The following is a 20,390-nucleotide window of genomic DNA, read 5'->3' on the forward strand; positions in this document are numbered from 1 at the left end:
TAAAAACAACAAAAACACCAAAAAAACCCTCCCCAAACGCACACACACACACACTCATCCAGCCCCCCCACTGCCCCCTTTTCAAGGCTCAAGCAAAAGTGCTAACATTGTAATATTTTAAGTAGAGAAAATCCAAGTGTGCTTTACCCCCCGCTGGCTCTTATGCTGGGCTTATAAAAATTAAGTGGAAACCTACACAGCTGTAGGCTATAAATCCTTTGTCGCTAACACAGCCAGGCCTGGTACCTGCCTCCAAAAGGAGAAGGAAAAGAGATGCAAAGTCCAAGAAGAGAACAGAAGAAAGGGATGCAATGGAGCTGGTTGGGCTGGGCAGGCTCAGAGTGGCTACTGGGGCCCTGGGAACATCCCTGTGGATAGGGGCTGTGGGTAGGAGGAGTGGGGAAGGAGGGGAACTGTGGGAGAATGGGGGAGAGCATGGCAAAGCAGTAAGAGCCCTCTCGGCTGAAGATCAATTAGCATCAATTACTGACTTCATTTAATTGTCGTAGAAGATGAATTTGTCATTTTTAGTCTGGAATTAATGGGAGACCTTCAACTTTCCCTTGGCAGCCCCAGCAGGTCACCGAGTACTTTTTCTTGTCCTTTTGCACAGGAGAGAAACATTCCAGTGGGGAGGAGAGGCGACAGCTGCTGATGTCACCTGGGTACCCATCCCCATCCATCCTCATCCATTGCTGTCCCACCAGAGTGGCAGCCAGCCCCAGCATCCCACCACCACAAGCAGCACAACCAATGCTAGTGCCCTAGCCATCACTCATGCCATGCCCAGCCGCATTCCCACCACCACCTTCCCTGTTTTCTCTCTCCCGTTTTTTGGCACCTTCCACCTTTTTCTCCCCTTTCCCGTTTTTCCACCAGAAATTAATTTTGCAGCCAAGGGCTGCGAAGTGTTTACATTTTCCCCTGCAAACAGGCGACAGTAAACAATGAACGCTCGCAGATGAAATTGAATTTATAACTGCATTATGGGGCCAGATAATGCCCTAAAATAATACAACGATAAGGAAATTCGATTTGATTGCGGCCGCGAATCAGCTTGGGCCCATCTGCAGCCGGGGCCTCCCGTAATAATTTTCAATTGGGTTTGTAAACCTTATTTGTCCTTAAATATTTCTGTCATTTTTCATTGCCGGAGACAGATCCTTGGGTGTGAGGTGGCAGAGCAGGGCCGGTGTGCAGGAGGAGGGTACCCCGTGTGCCGAGCGGGCGGCGGGGCTGGCGGTGACAGCCGCTCGTCCTATCCATCACTGTGTTGACAGCCAGGGAGGAATCTTGGGCTGAAATTGAGTTTGGCTCACAGGGGACAACTGAACAAATTAATAGACCATTAGCCAAGCGGTGACCTGAGAAATGAGGGTGCTTAGGCTCCCCCCAGGTTTGGTTGGGAGGAAAGGGAGAGGCAATGGAAATCCTGTGGTTGTCCCCAAGGGGACAGTCCCAATGGCTGAGGATGGGACAGGAAGAGATGAGGGATGCAGGTGGGTGGACATTACGGCAGTGTGGCACCTAAAAACAGCTGCATTGTGTGCAAACAGCATTGGCAGGAGGCATGTGGGTTCTGGAAGGTGGGAGATGGCAAGAGAGGCTGTGAGGATGATCCATGGTAATATAGAGATAGACAGGTAGCAGTAAATGGAAAGGTGAAAAGAGGGGGAATATAAACCTCAGTTATCTTTTGCTTCTGAGAAATATCCTGCAAAAAACCATCATACAGAAGTGCTGCATGAAACGGTGCTGCAGCATGTACAGGATGGCTCCCAGGTCCCCAGGGTGCAGGGACACAGGATACACACCTATCCCAGTGGGTGACAGGCTCATGGTTACTGCCAAGCAGGACGCTGGGCTCTGCGTGGATCCCTGATTGTCTCAGCCCTCTTCCCATGGCGAAGGATGCTGAAATAGGAAAGGGCTGGGCAACCCCTGAGTCCTGGGCACCAGCCAGGGCTGTGGGACCTTGCAGAGGGTCAATCCCAGGGAGGACACAGTCCTCCTGCCTCCAAACACAGCCAGGTGCCTTGTGCAGCATCCCTCCCCTGCAACCTCCACCAAGCTTGCCTGTATCATTACCATTCATTATCCAAATGACTATATTTATTAAGTCCCCTGCCAAGGCATTACAGAGTGGTCTGTAACAGAGATTAAAAGCAGAATAAAGCACCAATGTGATCTTTTTTCAGGCAAACAAACCGATAAGCAGCCTCAGCACTGGCTGCCAGAAACACGCAAGGCATGGGAAGGGTGCTGAATTCATCACTGCCACAACACAAACGTACTTGTGCCTGCAAACACCCCACTCTCAGAGGTGAGGACCAGCCCCACACATTCTGCTTCTGCTTGTCCAGCTGCTCCCTGCGCTGAAAACCTGATTGGTGGAGGAGCATCTTCAACTACCCTGCCCTGCATCACCCCACCTCAGCAGGGATGCTGAGCCGCATGGAAACATCTTATGACTTGTAAGGCAGGGACAGCTCAGGGATTCCCCTCTGCTGATACTAACAGCCTGCTGCAAAAGCGTGGATAAGCCAGGATAGGTTGGTGACTGTTCCTAAGCATGCCAGCCCACTGATCCCCATGACACCAAGGCACTACAGCCCAAGGCAGCAGACAGATGGACCACTACATTCTTAGTGTCATTTTCCAATGGCTGGGGCAGCAGTGGGATGCAGCAAGGAGCCATAGCTCCTTCCTCCTGCCTACTCAGGTCTGCAGAGCGCAGAACCCTGCAGCACAAGCCTGCTCAGTTCTTCTTTTCAAAGGTATTATTTTAGGTCCCTGGAATGAGGTGCTTTACGAGGAGGCTCCAGGTTTCCTTTGTCTCTGCTGGAGATAATCAGGAGCAGATAGGATATATATTGTGTAAAAACACACACTCACTTCCACTCACCAGTTACCTTTTTTCCTGAGAGCTGTAAGGGTTTCAATTACCGGATTCTGGGATTTAGTGCCCAGGGCTTTTTGGTGTGCGTTAGATTTATTAGAAGGTTTAGTACCAGCGGAGGATTCACGCATTTACTCCCAGGAGCCCGGCTTCCGTTCACAGACCCTAAATCATGAGCTGAGATGGGCTATTGTCACTTACGACATTAGCATGGTTAACGTACGCAGGGATGATTAATAGCAATATACATGCAGCCTCCTCCCCAGACACCGCATCTCTACCACCTCTACCCGAGCCAGGACTGTGAGGGATGCAGCCAGCACACTTGCTATAGTGGGGAGAACCATGTTGTACCCCCTCCCTGGGAGCCTGGGTGCTCAGCATCACTCCAGCACCAACAGTAGTACTGCTTTACACTGTATGTTGTTACTATTATCATTTTTAAGGCAGAGGGCTATGGGAATCCCCCCTGTAGGCAGTTGACAGAAGGGGAATGTGATCAAGGGGAAGAAGGGGAAGGATGCAGGTTGGCAAAAAATGCTTATTCTAAGAGTAAAGCCAAACTTCCCCAGCAGATCCACCCATCCCTTGCTGGCTCCTTCTTCCCAAAGGACATCTCAGGTACTGTCTGCTACTGGAGGATAGAGAGGAGCATGGTGCTTTTATTGAGCAGGGAGCAGCAGAATGAGACAGCCCCTCTGATCCAAGATCCTGAAAAATCCTATGGGATTATCCCACCCATCTGCCCCGCTCACCTCACATCTGCAGGAGCAGATCCACATGTTACAGTCCCTTCTATTGACCCGGGAGAGTGGTGGCAAGGTTAAAATTCATCACACAAGCGGTCTCCCAGAACCTCCGGGATGCAGCAGCCTCTGCATCTTGCAGTGGTGGGTACCCAAGGCTTGAGGCAAGCCCTCGGCCCTGCTGCGCAACAGGGGAGACACAACCACGCTCCTAACGAGCAAGATCCTGATGGCTTTTGTCCTTTTTCCAATACTGTGTTACTTACATTCCTTCTTTCTTAATTAAAGCAGCCCCAGCTGATTTTACAAGCTTACCGCTGCTTCTCTCCCAGTCTCTGTGTCTCTCATATGCTTGAGTGCTAGTATTAATTATTAGAGCCAATTTACTGTTTATACTCTGATGTTTTAACTAATTACCACTAATGGCAGACACCAGTGGGCAATCAACTTCATTTAGTTCCCAGTGCAAACCACTCATTACCATCTGAGAGACGGAAAGAGTGTGTGCAGGAGGGATAAATAAAGCCTGAGCTACATGGTAGGTGCCTGGGACCGGTGGTGAGCTGCAGTGCTGGGGGATGCTCCTGCTTCAATCCCTTTGGCAGGGCTCTGGGGAGGATTTAAAGCTCCAGCATGTGTGAATGGGCAGCAGGGGAAAGCTGCTGTGCACAACTGCTCTGCAGGGGCTATTACAATCGCTGGTTCTTCATGCCATGTGCTAAGCCCTGCCTTGTCACCAGGGAAAGGCTCTAAGCCAGAGACAGCTATAGTTACAGGAGAGCAATGTGCCTCCTTCCTTGCATGGTACACAGCTCCTTTTCTCTGCTGGATTTCATCCTGGGGTTCATCCCTGGGGAAGTGCAGCCCCTGCTCATGTTCTGGGCTTGGTGTGATGCCAGATGGAGCCAGGTTCCCTGAGTCCCAGGCACCTCTGGTGTTAATCCTGCTGTGATGTGAAGTCAAGATGAGCTGGGGCTGAAAGGCCCTTGAGCTGGGTCTCCTCCTGTCTGGGACTGGGCTTTAAGCCTGGGCTAACGAAGCCTGGTTGTGAAGCTAATTTAGCTGTTTCTGTGTGTAGTGATATTGTCGACAGTAATCCTTCCTTAACATGAGTGCATCCCACAGCATAGCCTCTGTCTGCTTGTTCCCTCCACTGAGGCACACGTTTATTGCCCTGCACCTCAGAACCAGCACAGGAGCCCATGATGCTAAAACCACACAACATTCAGGTGGTACAACTGCCCTGGCTGTGTTTTCTTCTCTGTTTTCTACCAAAGACTTGGTGCAGAGATGGGCTTGCAAGGAGGGATGATGGTGAGATGATGCCACCAGAGCTGTGCTGGACCTTCAGGTCCAGGAGATGCCTTTGATGGGCACAGCACAAGGGACTGAGCTCCCAGTCACCCCAGGATGTGACTGAAAAACACCTCTATACAAAGTGATGCCCAAATCCATTTGTCTCCTACATCAAGACCTGTTAACCCCATCCTAGGACAAACCTTTGGCCAACTGCACTTGTGGTTCCAGGGATCTGGACTCCTCCAGCCCTCAAGTGTGAACCTTTCCATGGGACAGATAGAGCTCTAATGACCTGCCAGCTCATTACCAGTAGTGGGAGTCCTGCCCTAACAAAAGGGACTGCAGTGTTTTCAGAGTTCACATTCCAGTGTGATTTTAGCTCAGTGATGCCGTAACAGCTCAGCTGGGAATCCCAAGCCAGGGGTATAAGCCCAGCTGCAGGGATGGGGCTGGGCACCACCTCTCCAAAGGGATCTCCGGTCTTTCTCTCTCCCTTTTTGCCTTTCTTCCATTCCTTCATTCCCTGATTTGCACTGTTGAAATCCTGCTCTTGAAAGTGAGATGGGTGTGTGTGTGTGTGTGCAGAGACCTGCTCTGCAGTGGTGGGGATATGGTCGCTTGTCTTGTAGAGGGGGGGTTATAACTATGCACACATCTGAAATGTAATTGCTGTCAGCTCTCTCCATTCTTGCAGCACGAGGCCTTTAATCTCTCCCACCAGACCCATCGGCCCTGATATTGCAGCTCCAGAAAGGCTGGTTTTATGTACTTTAACCCTGCGACCTTTACAAATCCCATCATTCCAATCAATATGTCTCATTAGCGTTAGGTAAATGTATGGGATGGATGGGGAGCTGTGTTGGGAGGAGCCCGTGAGGGTGGGAGTGCTCCTTTCTGCCTGCACCTGGGGGACAACACAGTCCCTCCATGCTCTGTGAGGAGAATACTCCCCTCTCCAAGCATCCTTCCCCCAGACACACACCTTGGTCCAGCTAATGCAGAGCATGGAACAAAGTCCCTGAAAAGCCAAACGTGGAGTCAAGAGCCCAAGCCATTAACTGGACCAAGCTGTTGGAGTCGTTTTTCCCTCTCTCCTTGGGAAGCAGACATATGTTTTACAGCCTTTCCCTATGTTGACTAAGTGAAAACATGCGGGGCCTATGGCAGGTGATGGGAAAACAATGTGGGGTATGCACAGGGCTGCCCATCAGGCAGGGGAGCTGCCAAGGAAGCAGTTACTGAGGATGCCAGGACAAAGCCAAGGAGTGGGGTGAAGAAAGAAAATCCCTGGCACTTCCTGTGGAAGTCAAGGGCTTAACCCATGGAGAAGTGTGAGGTGGGGACCTCACCAGCACAGGAATGCTGGCTGTGTCAGGTGGGACCGACCTATGGGCAATGGTCATCTAATGATGCTTCAAAAAAAGGATGGAGCTAATCCTGCCTTGGGAAGGCTGGAGGCATGATAATATTGGAATCTGGTTTTCACAGGGAGTCAGCTCCCTTCCCCCTGGATCAGTGCCTCAGCCAACAGGGCTGTAAATACTATTACTGCCCATAAAACTACCCAGCTCTCCTCCCAGTCCTGCTCAAACGCTTGACTCGAGTGACCCAGCGGCAGCAGCACATCCCATAGGATGTGCATCTCGGGGACTGCTATTCCCTGCCCCACCACATGTGCCTCCTTGCTCTCCATGCCGGCACCAAGATGTGGGGTGGCTTCCCAGGGGACCTCAGCGCTGCCAGCTCTGCACCATGTCAGATCTATGTCCCAGAGCTCGAACTGAGCTATCCCGTGCCTGAAGCAAATCCATCCCTGCCAAATCCAGCTCCTCAAAAGAAAGAAGATGAGTTTAAGTCTTCTCCACCCATCGGGGCAGGCTGGGGTGCAGGAGGAGGTGCGGATGCCCTCCTTACCCTCCCCAGGCAAGGCAAGCTTTCCAAGTGGCATCAGGAGCTGGGCTTGGTTTCTGAGCTCTGCTATCCCCATCTGCAGAGCCGGAACGTTACTGCAGCAGCACTCACTCAGCCCCTCCGGCTTCGGGCTCACGCCAGTGCTAAGAGCAGCCTGGTATATAGAGAGCACAAAACCTATTCATACGCATGCAACTGTTTCTGCAAGAGCCTACAAAAGCAAGGGCTTAAAAACCGTGGATGAGCTCTGCTTTTTCACATTAGTGAGGCTTAATGAAGGTGTTTCCATGAGGTTTAAACTTAGAGCTGGGCCAGATGCACCTCTTACTGCAGCTTGAGAGAGCCAAATCTGTGCTGGAGGGGACACAGGGAGCTGGTATGCAGCATTCCCATGTACACAGGGTGGTTTGGAGACTCAGTTCATGTGCTCCCCCCTTCCCAGCACTGGTGCCCTCTCTCCCCCTGCTCTGTTTGTCAAGGCTCTTTGGCAAGACTCGGCCGTGTTGACAAGCACTAAACTCTGTGGCAGCATGAAAACCATTTAAGCACTAAGCCCCCCTTGGCTTTAGAGAGATGACTGCGCCGTGCAGGGTCTTAGCTCAGCCCCTGGCAGGAGGCAGAGGGAAGGAGAAATGAATAAATCCTGCAGCGGGGCCAATTCCACTCAACCTGACACTGCTCCTCCTGGAATTAAACAGGCGAGTCCCAAGGTGCCCCTCAGGAGCTGCTCAGCACCACACCAGCCCCTCTGCCTGCTGGCTTCCCAGACACCAAGCTGGGAGCAGCCATGGAACCTGGGCCTGGTTCATGATAGAATAACAGAGCCTGGAGCTTCAGAGCCATCCTCTCCAGCAGAACAACTGTGGAGCCTGATACAGCCCCTGCTTGCAAGCCCCCAGCTCTGCAGTGCTGAGGGTACCTCACCTTGGCTATAAGCCACCAGCAGCAGGGTACCCGTGTGCAGGGGGTCAGGGCATCTTTCAAGCATAGGGTGGGGGGGTTGTTTTGCCACCAACAACGTGTACCCAGCAGCAAAGGACCCTCAGCAAGACTTCTGGAGCAGCGCTGCCCTCCTCAGCATCATGGTCCCTGCCTGGCCATGGCCATGGCATCCGGGCGGCAGGACATCCTGCACAGCCACAGCAAAGGGGAATAGGGTGAGAGGGTGGGAAGTTAACACATCCCCCAGCGGCAGGGTTTATAGGAGGAACAGTGGCCTTGCTGCAGGACCATTCTCGGGCTTGTCCACCAGAGGAAAGCTGAGCAGGAGGAGATGCTGCAGACAGGCAGAGATTGCTGGGTCCAGAGATGCTGGGGACTGCAGCAACCTTAGATGTCATCTGTGTCTCTGCACGACCTTGGAATCCCAGTCAACAGTTGTGGATAAAGCACAGGGGAGAAGCACGAGGGGTTAAAGGCAGAGCTTGCTGCAGGGCTGAGGACACTCCATGCTGCCACTGTTTAGCCTAATACCACCCAGAGCACATAAGCTTAGTGCTCGCTTTTCCTTACCCACTGAAAAAGCTGCTTTTGCACAGTAATGGGAACAGAGAACTCCCAAGGGCCTGGAAACCCACTCCAGACCCCTGCCACTCCACTGGCTCCTGGGTGCCTATCTTGTTCCTTGCTCCTGAGCCCAGCCCAGGGGGAGGTGGGAAGAGGCTGTAAGGAGCTGCAGAGGTGGGAGCAAGAGCTTCCCATTCTTCACTCCTGGTCTCTCTTGGCAGTGTCCAGCCCTCTGGCCTGCTCTTCTGTGTGTCCCTTACCCCCATGCATGCTCTGGATCTGCTGGACTCATCCCTTCCCTGCATTTTACCCATGTAACCAGGAGCATCTTTTCCTTGTAAGGAACTGGGCAAGGCGATGGGGCAGCCTCAAGGCTGGGAAAGGAAGGGAGAGCTGGTTTTGTCATCACTGGTGAGAGCAATCAGGTGCTCGAAACACTAGGACCTCATCCCAGAGCCACCACCGCCTCCTTGCTGTGCCCTGTCTCCTCCTCACCGCCAGCCATGCAGAAACCTGGCCCTTGCTCAGCCCAGCATTTCAGTCCCAGCCATTACAATGACAAGGGTGATAAGAGATTCTTATCACAGTGCTCAGGATCGATCTGAAGCTGAGCCCCTTCCCCACACTCCTGCTCCTCGCAGCTGCTGGTTGATGCTGCAGAGGGACTCGGCAGCAGGGCTTGTTGGAGAGCAAAGAAGTCAGTCTGGGGTTCAGATCCCTCCGGAGATAGGTCCCTCCAGCCTAACAGCTTCAGGCACATCCTCCCTGCTGGAGAGCATGGGACAGGAGCCAGGATTCCTGGGCTTCCTCCTGCCATTCATCTGCTGGGAGATCTGCTCCACATCCCCAGGCTGCAGGAGGGCAATGCAGCTCTGCATCCCTGGAGGGCACTGTGAGCCTCTCTCCAGGGGGACCTGGCCAAAGGGCTATGGCCTCTCAGCTGATGCAGGAGCTTGTTCTTGCCTTTATACTCCAGGGGAAGGAAGGGGAAAGCCCTGCTGCCCCCACAAGGGACAAGAGAGCAGCCTGCAGTCCTGGATCCCAAGCCTGCAGCTCACAGCACCCTTGTTTTACTCCAGCCCTCCAAAAGAGCTGTCACTTTCTACAGCTCATCATTGCCTGCCTCCATCCTCTGATCGATTCCTGATTTTGCCCACCCACCCATGCTTGATGGGGACAGATCCTTCCCTTCCACATGTGGCTGATGGGGACGGATCCTGTCCTCCCACATGTGCCTGATATGGAGAGTGCTCGGGAAGGAGACAATTCCTGCCAGCAGAGGAAGGAGCTCCCAGGCTAGAGTGGGTGTCTGTGAGTCCCAGTCACAACACAAGAGCCAGCATCCCCCCAGCATCCCTATACGCTGCTGTCCCCTCTCCTGCTGGGAAGCATGTCCTCTCATGAGGAAGCAGAGCCTGCACACAAGTTCCAGTGAGGTTAAGGCTGATTCAGCCCCAGTCTCTAATCTCTTCCTGTAGCCACCATTTATGAAAACTCAGTTCCTCCCACTAGCCTTAAAACATGGCCAGGTCCCTGCTTGGAGCAGCCCTCAGGGACCCACACCAGCCCAGGCTTCCACCCAATTCCTCCTTCTCCGCTCTGGGATGGCCAGTGGGATAGATACTGTATGCCTGGGAGGGAAGGCAGAGGACCTGGAAGAACAACTGTCTGCACTGAGGCTGATATGGGCTGTTGTCAATGCAGCTCCCCAAATCTTGGGGTGCCTTGACTCGAATGCATGCAGCCACTGATGGGGAAACTGAGGCAAGGGGAGATGCACAGCAGACACCAAGAGAACCAACATGTCCTGCTCTGGAGCTGCCTGAGGAGCCTCAGCCCCTTTAGAAACCTTGAAGTCCCAGCAGCTCTGGCTATGCAGATGTTCTAAGTCCTCCGTTTCCTCCCAGAACCGCCTCTGGGAAGAGCAGAAGCACAAGGCAGTGGCAGGGGAAGCTCTGAACAATCAGGGCTTGTGTAGGGATGAAGAAAGGCCCTTCTTGTCAACGGGTGCAATTCGGGTGAGCCTGGGGGCATCGCAGGATGGCACCCCAGGTACCCCAGCTGTGCCAGCTCTCCAGACCAACAGAGAGGGGGCTGTTGTGGGCCCAGGCCCGGCACGGGGTGTCACCGCCTGCCTTGCTTAGCGGGGATGCTCTCTCTTTGTGCCTGCTGGTTTCTGCTCTGCTGACCCGCTTTGCTCCCTCCGCCGGTGCCATCCATCAGCTCTGGCAGCCCTGTCAATTCCAGGGCTCTGCGATGCCATTCCCCAAGGGAAAAGGCACTTTTGCTTTTAAGGGAAAGGAGAAGTACTTTAGCTCCCAGCAAGCTGCTAGGCTCCATTCTTCCCTTCCTCAGAGATGTTTAATGCTGCAGCCAGCCTCGGGACAGGGGCACAGCATGTGCATGGACTATTCATTCATCCCAGCCTCAGCCTCCCCTCCATATGCTAGTGGCCATAAGGGCTGCGGTACCTGCAGTGTCCCCGGGCAGATGTGCAGTGCTCCCGGGCAGATGTGCAGTGTCCCCGGGGCAGATGTGCTCCAGCATCCTGCCTGCACCCGGGCCCTTGCTATTGCAGATACCAGGCAGGCGGTGGCAGCCTGACCCGCATCCCGCAGGTCCTGCAGGCAGGTCAGGGGGTGAGCATCCGTGCCAAGGGGGCAGGAGGTGGGGGAAACCAGCCTGGCAATGGACAAACTCACCCGGCTCTTTTCGTGTGCCTTATGGGGCTGGATGCAGCAGCAGCAGCTTGCGGAAGGTGTTACTGCATATGTCCCATATCCCACTTGCTGTTGGGATGAGGATGGGGAAGGATGCGTTCACACCTCTGTCCGTAAAAGCCCTTCTCCAGGAGTTAAAACCTCCCTCAGTGCCCCACAGGGGTGCTCATCATAAGGCTGTAATATTGGAGACTACCTATAGCTGGGCAGTAGGAAAAAGCAGGATCCTTCAAGCATCTTTCAGCCTTTCCTCCCTGGGCCAGGGTCAGCCCCACAGTGCTGGATGTTACCCCTGCTCTCCCCAGCCCCAACTCTCTGTCCCGAGGTTTGGATGTAGGGCAGAGCCCTGATCATTATCAGGGCTTTCTGCTCTGCCCCAACAATCCCACCTTGGCAGCAGAAACATCTGCCTCACCTCTTCGATCAGTATTCAGCTCTTAATAGTCCTGGCAATTCTCAAGAAAACAGGGACATTAAACATTAATTATATCTATTTGGATTCAAAAAAATTTAACTACTTGAGTTAATTATAGCTGGAGTTGTAAAAAGGTGCAGAGCAAGGAGGTGTTGCTGCCCTGGGGGTGAGCAGGGCTGAGCATTCCTGACCATACCAAGCAGTCAGGTGGACAACGATGGAGGGATGTACCCATCATGAGCATGGCTGCCTGCCCAACACACATCTAGCCCCTGTCCTTTGGGAAGGAGCTGTCCTGTGTGCAGACCATGCTGTTTGTGGGTGCAGAGGTGGTGGCAGGGTCTCAGGGTGCATGGCAGGTACTCACTTGGTTGTTGTGCTGGCAGGACCTGGCCTGCCCCAGCCTGTGGGCTTCTAATTTACTGCTTTCCTTTTACCGTAAAACTGAAAGGGGAAGGTGCACCCTTTAATCACTGCCTCCGGGGCCCCGCCTGAAACCACACAGAGACCAAGCGAAGGCTACGAGTTAATGCTCCTTCCGACACCTTTTTATGATTCATGGGCCTGACCTTGAGCCATAAACCGCTCAACCTCCCCGCCACACTGCAGTATTTACAGCCTGCAGGGCCACTGCACGCAGCCACCGATGCAGACCCGCAGCCAGGGCCATGCACAGCAGCACAGGTACACAGTCGGGATGCAACAGGTACGCAGGTGGAGATGGCTACACAGCTGCGGATGCAGCCGTGGATGGATCCTAATGCCGCAGGGATGGAGATGCACAGTGCACCAATGCATACGTGTTTATGCTCACCCATACGTGCGCACAGAGGTGTGCACACGTAAATGTACACAGGTAAGATGCCCTCCCTGGGCAGCACCTGCAGATGTGCATAGAAGCACAACGTGACCTAGCAGTGTGCACGTGCAGAAAGACAACTGTGTGCTGGGCTGCATCAAAAGGAACGTGACCAGCAGGTCGAGGGAGGGGATTCTTCCCACCTACTCTGCTCTCACAAGACCCCACCTGCAGTACTGTATCTAGGGCCTCCAACACAAGAGGGACCTGCAAGTCCAGAGGAGGCCATGAAGATTATCAAGGGGCTGGAGCACCTCTGCTCTGGAGACAGGCTGAGAGCTGGGTTTGTTCAGCCTGGAGAAGAGAAGGCTCAGGGGTGACCTTGTAACAGTCTTCTAGTACTTAAAAGGGGCTACACAAAATCTGGAGAGGGACTTTTTACAAAGGCACGTAGTGACAGGACAAGGGGAGATGGTTTTAAATGGAAAGAGGGCAGCTTTAGGTTAGGTATTATGAGGAAATTCTTCCCTGTGAGGGTGATGAGGTACTGGCACAGGTTGCCCAAAGAAGTTGTGGCTGCCCCATCCCTGGAAGTGTTCAAAGCCAGGTTGGAACAGGGCTTGGAAGGGTCCATCTTGGTGCATCCCACCAGCCAGGCAGTCTTGCTCCACAGGTGAGACCCAGTAAAGCCTACACTGGTCCAAACTGGTCTACTGGTTAAAGCAAAGGGTGCCCCTCTGGGTAGGCTCAGAGCAGCTAGAGCCTTACTTGATGCCTCAGTTTCCCCACCGCCACTGCAGGAATAATAACGCTGACCCATCATGTTTGCACAGAGCTGGGAGGCCGAGCTTGTTCATGTTTGCAAAGTGGGTTTGGCTCCTGTGATAGAGCAAGCCTGAAATGTGAAGGTCATTATTATTAGTGGGATTAAAGCAGTTTAACCCAGAGTGAGGGGGTACAGGTGAACGCAGCAGCTGCTCAGCAAGAAATCGCACACACACAACCTCAAAATAGTGATGAATACTACAGTTATGGCTCATTTTAGAAACACTGGATGGAAGTAGAGGGTTACCAGAGTGTCCTCTAACACTTCTACCCCCAAAGTACCCTCCCTGAAGGCAGATGGGACTGAAATAGGCTGTTTCTGGAGACACTGTACAAGGTGTCAGTGCCCATCAGCACATGTACATATCTCCCGGCATCACTTGCCAGCACAGAGGTCTTCATACACAGCCCATGTCCCCACCATGACCCATTGGGGAGCCACAGAATCAGGCAATTTAAGCGGAACAAAAATCTCCTTCTTTTAAGTTTACAGGTTGTCATTTTTTTTCCTTTCCTCCTCCCAAAACAAAAGAGGGGAAAAAACATCCTTATCTCAGCAAGCAGGGTTTCAGGAAAAAGCTACTGGTCTTTTGGACTCAGTGAGTCCCCATTGCTAGCCTCGCTTGTCACGGAGAATTTATCAGCCAAACACAGTGCTGGTATAATGCGCCATACAACTAGTGCATAAACAAACTTCAGCATGATAAATGCCCTGCTTTGAAGCCATAAAGTTATTAGCTAGTGGCTGTTAGCTACTGCTTAGCATGGGACACACTCCTTCCATTAACCCCTGGATGTCCCGTCCACACTCCAGCACAGGAAGGTCTCCAGAGAGCACCTCTGTGCAATGGGAACACACGGAGGGATCTGGTGGGCAGGGATGCTGAGGGCACTTATCTGTGCATGTTATACCTGTCATAGAGGATGGAAATGCTTGCTGGGAATGGGGCTCTGAAGGCTGACACCCCCTCACTGCCCTATTTGGGACCTTCTGTGGCTCCTCTGCCCCTACAAGGCAAATGCAGAGGGGAGTAGAACCATGGTGCATACCCATCTCAGACCCTCTTGGCTGTATTTGTTTGAGACACGGGCTGAGTTGGGGTTGAAGGAAAGCAGTTGCCCCTCCAGTGTTCATCTTCCCCTTAGACAAAGTGCTGCTGAAGCCTCTAAAGCAAAATCCCTGTACTTTTCTGGCAGCAGCCAGGCAGTGATCTCTGGTGAGGTGTTGAGAGTTCCCTCTGCTGCCTGCAGCTCCGGATGCAGCTTCACTGGAGGCTGGGCTGTGTCACCCATCGAGGTCCTCTGGTCCCCCAGGCCACCTCCTGTCCCCATCCCACTCTCAGGTACTGTACCAAGGCAGGGAGCTGGGTGTGCTGGGGGTGGCAGTAGGTCTCCAGCACTCAGCCCGAAGCACAGATGGGGTGATACAGCAGCACCGTGACTTCTTGGCCACACAGCCCAGAGCCCCAGTGAGAGATGCTGGTGGCCACGGGCTAACTCCCATCCTTTTCCCAGTAAAACCTCCCCTGCAAGGAGGCAGGAGATATCTCAGCCGGGCCAGCTGGGGGGAAACAGGACTAGAGGCTGCTTCAGTGCCTGTTCCTCATTAGAAGCCCAGTGTTGAAGAAACTCATAATTAAAGCCCTGAGTATTAATTAATCCCAGTGACCCTCCTCTCATTCTCCTTCCCCTGCTTTCACAGCTCAGGAGGTCAGTCAGCATTATTAACACATGCAAGTAGAAGATGGCAAGCTCACTGAGTGGGTTGGCAGACCCTGGGCAATGTCTCGTGTTCAGAGCAGCCAGAGGTGCCCTATCACATCCCACCAGCACGGTGTCCCTTCCTGGCCTCTTCTCTCGTTGCTGGGCTTAGATGGGGACACACCTCACTCACTTAGACACAGTCAGCACCTTGGGGACAGCACTTAAATGAGCTGAAACATCCAAGAATGAGCAGAGATGCTTTTATGCACAGTGGCTAAGGGCAGATCCCTGCATCCCAGGGGCCGCGTTGAGCCTTGCTAGGGACGACCTACCCTTGGAGAGCAGCCAGCCCAGCCCAAAACCACCACCAAAAGGTCCTTGAGCATCCCATCTCTGGTACCCAGACCTTGTTTGGGTCTTTAAGAGCCTCAGCACTAAGAAGGCAGCCATGTGGCACAGAGAGGACATGGAGACCTTTTGTGCAGCAGCCCCTCCACCCCAGGGCTGTCCATGCGGATTCCATGCAGTATCCATGCTGCTCAGGGCACGGATATAGCTCCTGGTAAGGCCATGCTCCCTCCAAAACACTGCCCAGGCACAACCCGCAGGCTGATGTGCTGCAGAGAGCTGCTACGGAGCATGAAAACATGATATGAAATAAATCCAAACTTTTCTGACTCCCTGGCAACAACCGCTTCCCTCATCTGATTTTTGTCCCCCCTTTTCTGCTGCAGCAATAAGAAGGGGAAAATCAACATCCAAATGATCTTGTTTATGGCGACTAAATAAGCTGCATGTGCTTAATCCGTTAGAGTTTAATGAATTTACGACTTGCTTTGGAATTTGACAAGGGCTGTAAAAGAGTAATTAACATTTATCAGTGTGGTTTTTACACACACCCCGCCCTCCTCCCGGCTCCCTTCCCTCCTCCTGCCGCCTGCCGTGGAGCAGCACTGGGTATCGGGGGGAATATAAAAGTGATCAATTAATTCTTAATAATCTCAGGGAAAGATTGTAGAGGCACAGTATGAACTCAGGGAGTGTCAATAAAGGTGCCAAAGGTTGGTCCCCCCCCCTTCCTGCTGCTGCTGCAGAGGAATGTGGGCAGCCAGGGAGGGGACGAGGCGGATGAGGTGGACCAACCCTGCACCCCTTCTCCATTACACTCCAGCAGCATCCAGAGGAGCTTTCTAATGCAAACCTAATTGCTGTGCCAACAGCTAGGTCTGTCCTGATAGACCTGAGCCTGTTGAGAGTGACCCCAAATCCTCCCCAGCATCACCACAGGGCAGCTGAGCATCTGCTCAGGTGGAGAGAGCAGGCAGAGGTGCTGGTACCGGTGCTGGCCCCATTGTCACCCCGCTGTCACTCGGCACAGGCAGCAGATGCTGTTTCAGCTCTATTAGATATGAGGGGGACATCAGTGCTGACCCTGAGACAAGCAAAGGGGGTCATACCCTCATACCTTATTTGTTCCTGGCCCTCCCAGATGCTTGGCTGCCATGGAGCAGGGCTGCAAGCAGGGATGCAGTGTGAGGGCTGCAAGCAGGGATGCTGTGTGAGAGCTGCAAGGGGACAAGTCCAGGCTCTCCTGCCAGGAGTCTCAGGGAAGGCTGAATGTGACCTGAGGATCCCAAGGGTTTTCTGTGCTGGGAACCCAGTGTGCCCTATCCTGGGCCACCTTGCTCAGCAGCCCTGTGAGCCACAAAGCCAGAGGAGCCACAGTCATCACCATCCTAGTAGGTAGGATATGTCCCCTGTGATCGCAGCCTCCTGCCTGTGTGTGACTGGGATGCAGGGAAGCCTGCATGCCTGGGCATCCATAGGGAAGGAAAGGGGTCAGTGCTCCTGGGCGACAGCAGGCTCCACTGAGGAGATAGAGAAGTATCTGGGCTCCGCTGTGGGGCAGAGGGTCCTGGGGACCCACAAACAAAAGCTCAGGATGATAAATCCTCAGGGGTTTGAGACTGTCCGGGGATCTGCTCTGGACAGAAACAAATTCTCCCTGTCGAGCATAATGGCCCAGAAATAAGCAATGAGGCAGGGATGGAGAGGGCTGGACCCTGGGGGTCTGGAAAATCTCCTCCCAGCCCCATGCTGAGCACTGGTGGGGGTGGGAGGCTGGCTGGGACCCCTGTGCCAGGCACGCACCACCAGTTGGATGGGGCAAGACTTGGGATTTCTTGCCAGGAGGGAGTTATTGTGAAGCAGGATGAGTGCAGGACAGGCAGGGAAGAGAAGGAGAAAGTAATGGTATGAACTTGCTTTAATTTTACCTGAACCATGGTTCAAGGCCACAGGCTGGGGGGTCAAGCAGGGAGCAGAACCTGGTGAGCAGTGGGGCAGAGCCCCCATGCAGGGCAAGGAGGTGAGGGAAGAAGGCTGTGGTGAAGGTGCTTGGTGTGGCCAAACTGCCAGAGAGCATCAGCAGTTGAGCATCTGAGCGAGGGTCTCCAACCTTGGGCAAGCTTATGGTGCTGGGGCTGCACACATGCATCTCAGAGAGAGAAAAGGAGGCACAGGGAGGGGTTTCTGGTATCAGCACACCAGTGTCGCTCTGCTCACTGGGCAGCAGGTCTGGGTCTCCATTGCATGAGTGGCACAGCCAACATCCATAGCCAAGGCTCTGAAAATCACTCGGGGATCGCTCACTGGTGCCGCACTCTCAGAGCGCTGTGCTCCTGTAGCCCTCTATATTGCCGTTCAGGCTCCACCACAGACCTCCTGCATGACCCCAGGATCCCTCCTGTGCTGCGGAGGAGAGAATGCTGTGGGGCAGCAAGGGGGCAGAGAGGGGGCTGTGCTCCCCCCTGCCTGCACTGGCTCAGCTGCTCCCGTGTCAGCCTGTCTAAACAGCACCTCCTCCTGCAGAGACCTCGCGCTGGGGGTCGGCAGCTCAGCATCTCTGGGATTTGTCATGGTAGTACTGGAGTTATCAAACAGCAGCTTGGACCAGGCACCCCAAAGGGTTGGATCAACCAGACCCAACATCATCGTCCATCTACCGGGAAAGCAACCTCTGGGGCTGAGGACATGGAGGGGACTCAGGTGGCATTGGGCTGGTCCTCCCTGGCTACCAGCACCCTGCCTCACACCAGCCACATGGCTTCACCCCTGTGCAAGGCTGGAACTCATTAGTGAAGGAGCAAGGCTGTGATGGGGTGATGCTTGGCCAAGGCTTGCTGCTTTGCAGTGGCACTAATGGATCGGAGACAGCCCAGCCATGCCTCTGCCTCGCTCCGCTTGGGCGCTGCTGGCAGTCCTAACAAAGAACATTTATCCAGTTGCATTCCCAGTTTCTCCCTCTTTCCATTTCCCTTTTCTGTTGCCCAGGTGTGACGATTTTAGTACCCATAAATAATAAGGTGGATGTTAACAGTAACAGAATGTACAGCTGTGTGTTGGCTTTCCTCTGTCTGCAGGAGACCTTCAGTCACACCTCAGATGGCATAAGGGTTAGAAAGAGTTAACAGGAGACTCCCAGGTCCCCTAAGCATCTTGCCCAGGTCTTAAGCCCATAAGCAGTAGTGCTAAAGATGATTTTAAGCCATGATTATAAGAAATCTATTGATCTTTTGGACTGTATCATGACAGATTAACCATTTTAATAAAACACCTATTAATCATGCATTAACCCTTCTCAGCTCTGTGTGCATTGAACACCGAATTGACAAGAGCATTGGGATTTCTGGGAGGATATTTGGAAGGGGAGGGAGAGGAGGTTTCTTTAGATAACAACAACAACAACAAGAAAATAATGCAAACTTACAGAGGGGGAGAGTTAAAATCATACGATGAGTGGCAGTTGCAGACGCCTGGGGCCCTCTTTGGTTGTCGCTTCTATCTGGCAATCAATTGACAAGAAATTGAGATTATGAAACATTGCGCCTGTGATCAAAGGAGGAGGGTGTCCTTCCCCCATCTGAGGCCAAATCTCCACTCCCCATGGGAACCAGTGTCATTGAATGTCAATGATTTGGCCTTTGGTAGATACTGGACAATATTGGCACATGTCTCCCAGCCCCACTGGTCTTTATGGCAAACTCTGAGCGAGGATGCAGCATCCTGAAGGTGGATCGTAATGGAGCATCTAGATGCCCATGATTCGTTTCTGAGGAGACTTGTCTCTAAGAGTGAGTCATTGGGAGGAAAAAGGGAAATGAGGAAAGCAAACACCCCCCCAGCTCAGGCCAGCGGTGAAGGGGCCCAGGCTGCTCACACCCTCTCCCTTCCCACCCTTGAAACCCATAGCACTGGTGTGGGTTGGTCTGGCTGATGGACTGGGACCAGCAGTGCCCTGGGGCCCCACTGTAAGCCCTGGGGAAGGGGCAGGCGCTGCTTCCTCCTGCCCCGACCGTTGCAGCCTCAGAAACCACCAAGTCCCCGGTGCGTTAGGAGCTGCCTGGAGGCCAGAGTTTCCTGCAGGTGCCCCGGGCCCATGAATCACACCTTGTCACAGGGCTCAGGGTGCCCAACGGCTGGGTGACCGCTGCGGTGCCCGGGGAGCCCTGCCCCAGGATGCACCCGCATCCCCAGAACCCCATGCCAGCCAGGCGAGGGTTAACAGGCATTAATCACACTGTTTGAGAGACATTTCAAAGCCTCTTCCAAATATTATAAAAGATGTCTTTAATCATCTAATAGCGCAAATCCCACTCGTGATGGATGGAGAGAAGTCGCCTCTCTCCTCCTGATCCTAACAGATGAGACTGAAGAGCTGCTGCTCCAGGGAGGAGGGGGAAAGTTGGGGAGGGGGCTGGGGGAAGAGAAGGACATTTCTCAACCTCCCACCAGAGCAGTTATAAATATGAGGTCATACAGCAAGAGATGATAACGCATTAAGGGCTCTTGAGATATTAGTCTGTCAGCCTCGTTAGACACAGCCTATTTGGGGCTGACTGCATAATTAGAGGCTGGGGTACCCATAACTCATCGGTGTTTATACGGTAGGAAGGGGCTATGCTCACTATCACCCTCAGCACTCTGAGAAGTCATCTTCAACAGACATTAAACCCTGCTCCCTGCTACAAAAACAACCCTCCTCTCCCCAGGAACAACTGCTCCTGCTCCCCACATCCCTCCCTTCCTGCAGCTCAGAGCTCTCTGCATGCTTGGTGCACATACCCTCACCTCTTCCCTCCCATGAAGGTGGAGAAGAGGGTTATGACTTGGCCAAGGCGCCTCAAGGTAGTCTGTGACCAAGCAAAGTCCTGGCTCCCAGCCCCCTGGCCATAGGGTGACCTGCTAGGAATAGCCCATGTGCTGCCCTGCAAGGGACTACATTCCCTGAGCACCCCCAGGCAGCCTCCAAGCAAGTCTGCCCCTCCTGTGTCCTTCTGCCTTTCCAGGGAACAGCTGGAAACACCTTGGGGACCCCTTGCTTGGTTTGGAAGCTGGTCAAGGGGGAGCTGGGCTTTCCATGTCCCCTCTGCTTTCTCTTCCCAGTTCTGCTTAGGTGGTGGTGAGCACTGACACGAAAGGGCGCTTCCCAACCAGTCAAGGCATTGAACAAGTGAAACACGGAAGGGGAGTGTTTCCCTTCTGAAAGTGCAGAGTGAGGGCACCA

The 20,390-nt window shown here is 53.4% G+C and overlaps 1 protein-coding gene across 7 annotated transcripts in view; it reads right to left on the reverse strand.

The window, feature by feature from the left end:
• Positions 1-20,390, reverse strand: part of RNF220 (ring finger protein 220) — a 225,369-nt gene that overhangs the window by 114,185 nt on the left and 90,794 nt on the right. For 4 of the 7 annotated variants that reach the window (XM_061345004.1, XM_061344998.1, XM_061345000.1 and 1 more), the window contains exon 3: positions 18,594-18,668. The exons of the other annotated variants lie outside the window; for them this stretch is intronic. In XM_061345004.1, the coding sequence (XP_061200988.1) occupies positions 18,594-18,668 (75 nt within the window). The remainder of the gene's footprint in view (positions 1-18,593; positions 18,669-20,390) is intronic. 7 annotated transcript variants of the gene reach the window in all.

This window comes from Neopsephotus bourkii, unplaced genomic scaffold (genome assembly GCF_033783945.1).
Source record: "Neopsephotus bourkii isolate Nb327-2 ecotype Australia unplaced genomic scaffold, CSIRO-AGI_Nbou_v1 NB_234, whole genome shotgun sequence".
Taxonomy (NCBI): domain Eukaryota; kingdom Metazoa; phylum Chordata; class Aves; order Psittaciformes; family Psittacidae; genus Neopsephotus; species Neopsephotus bourkii.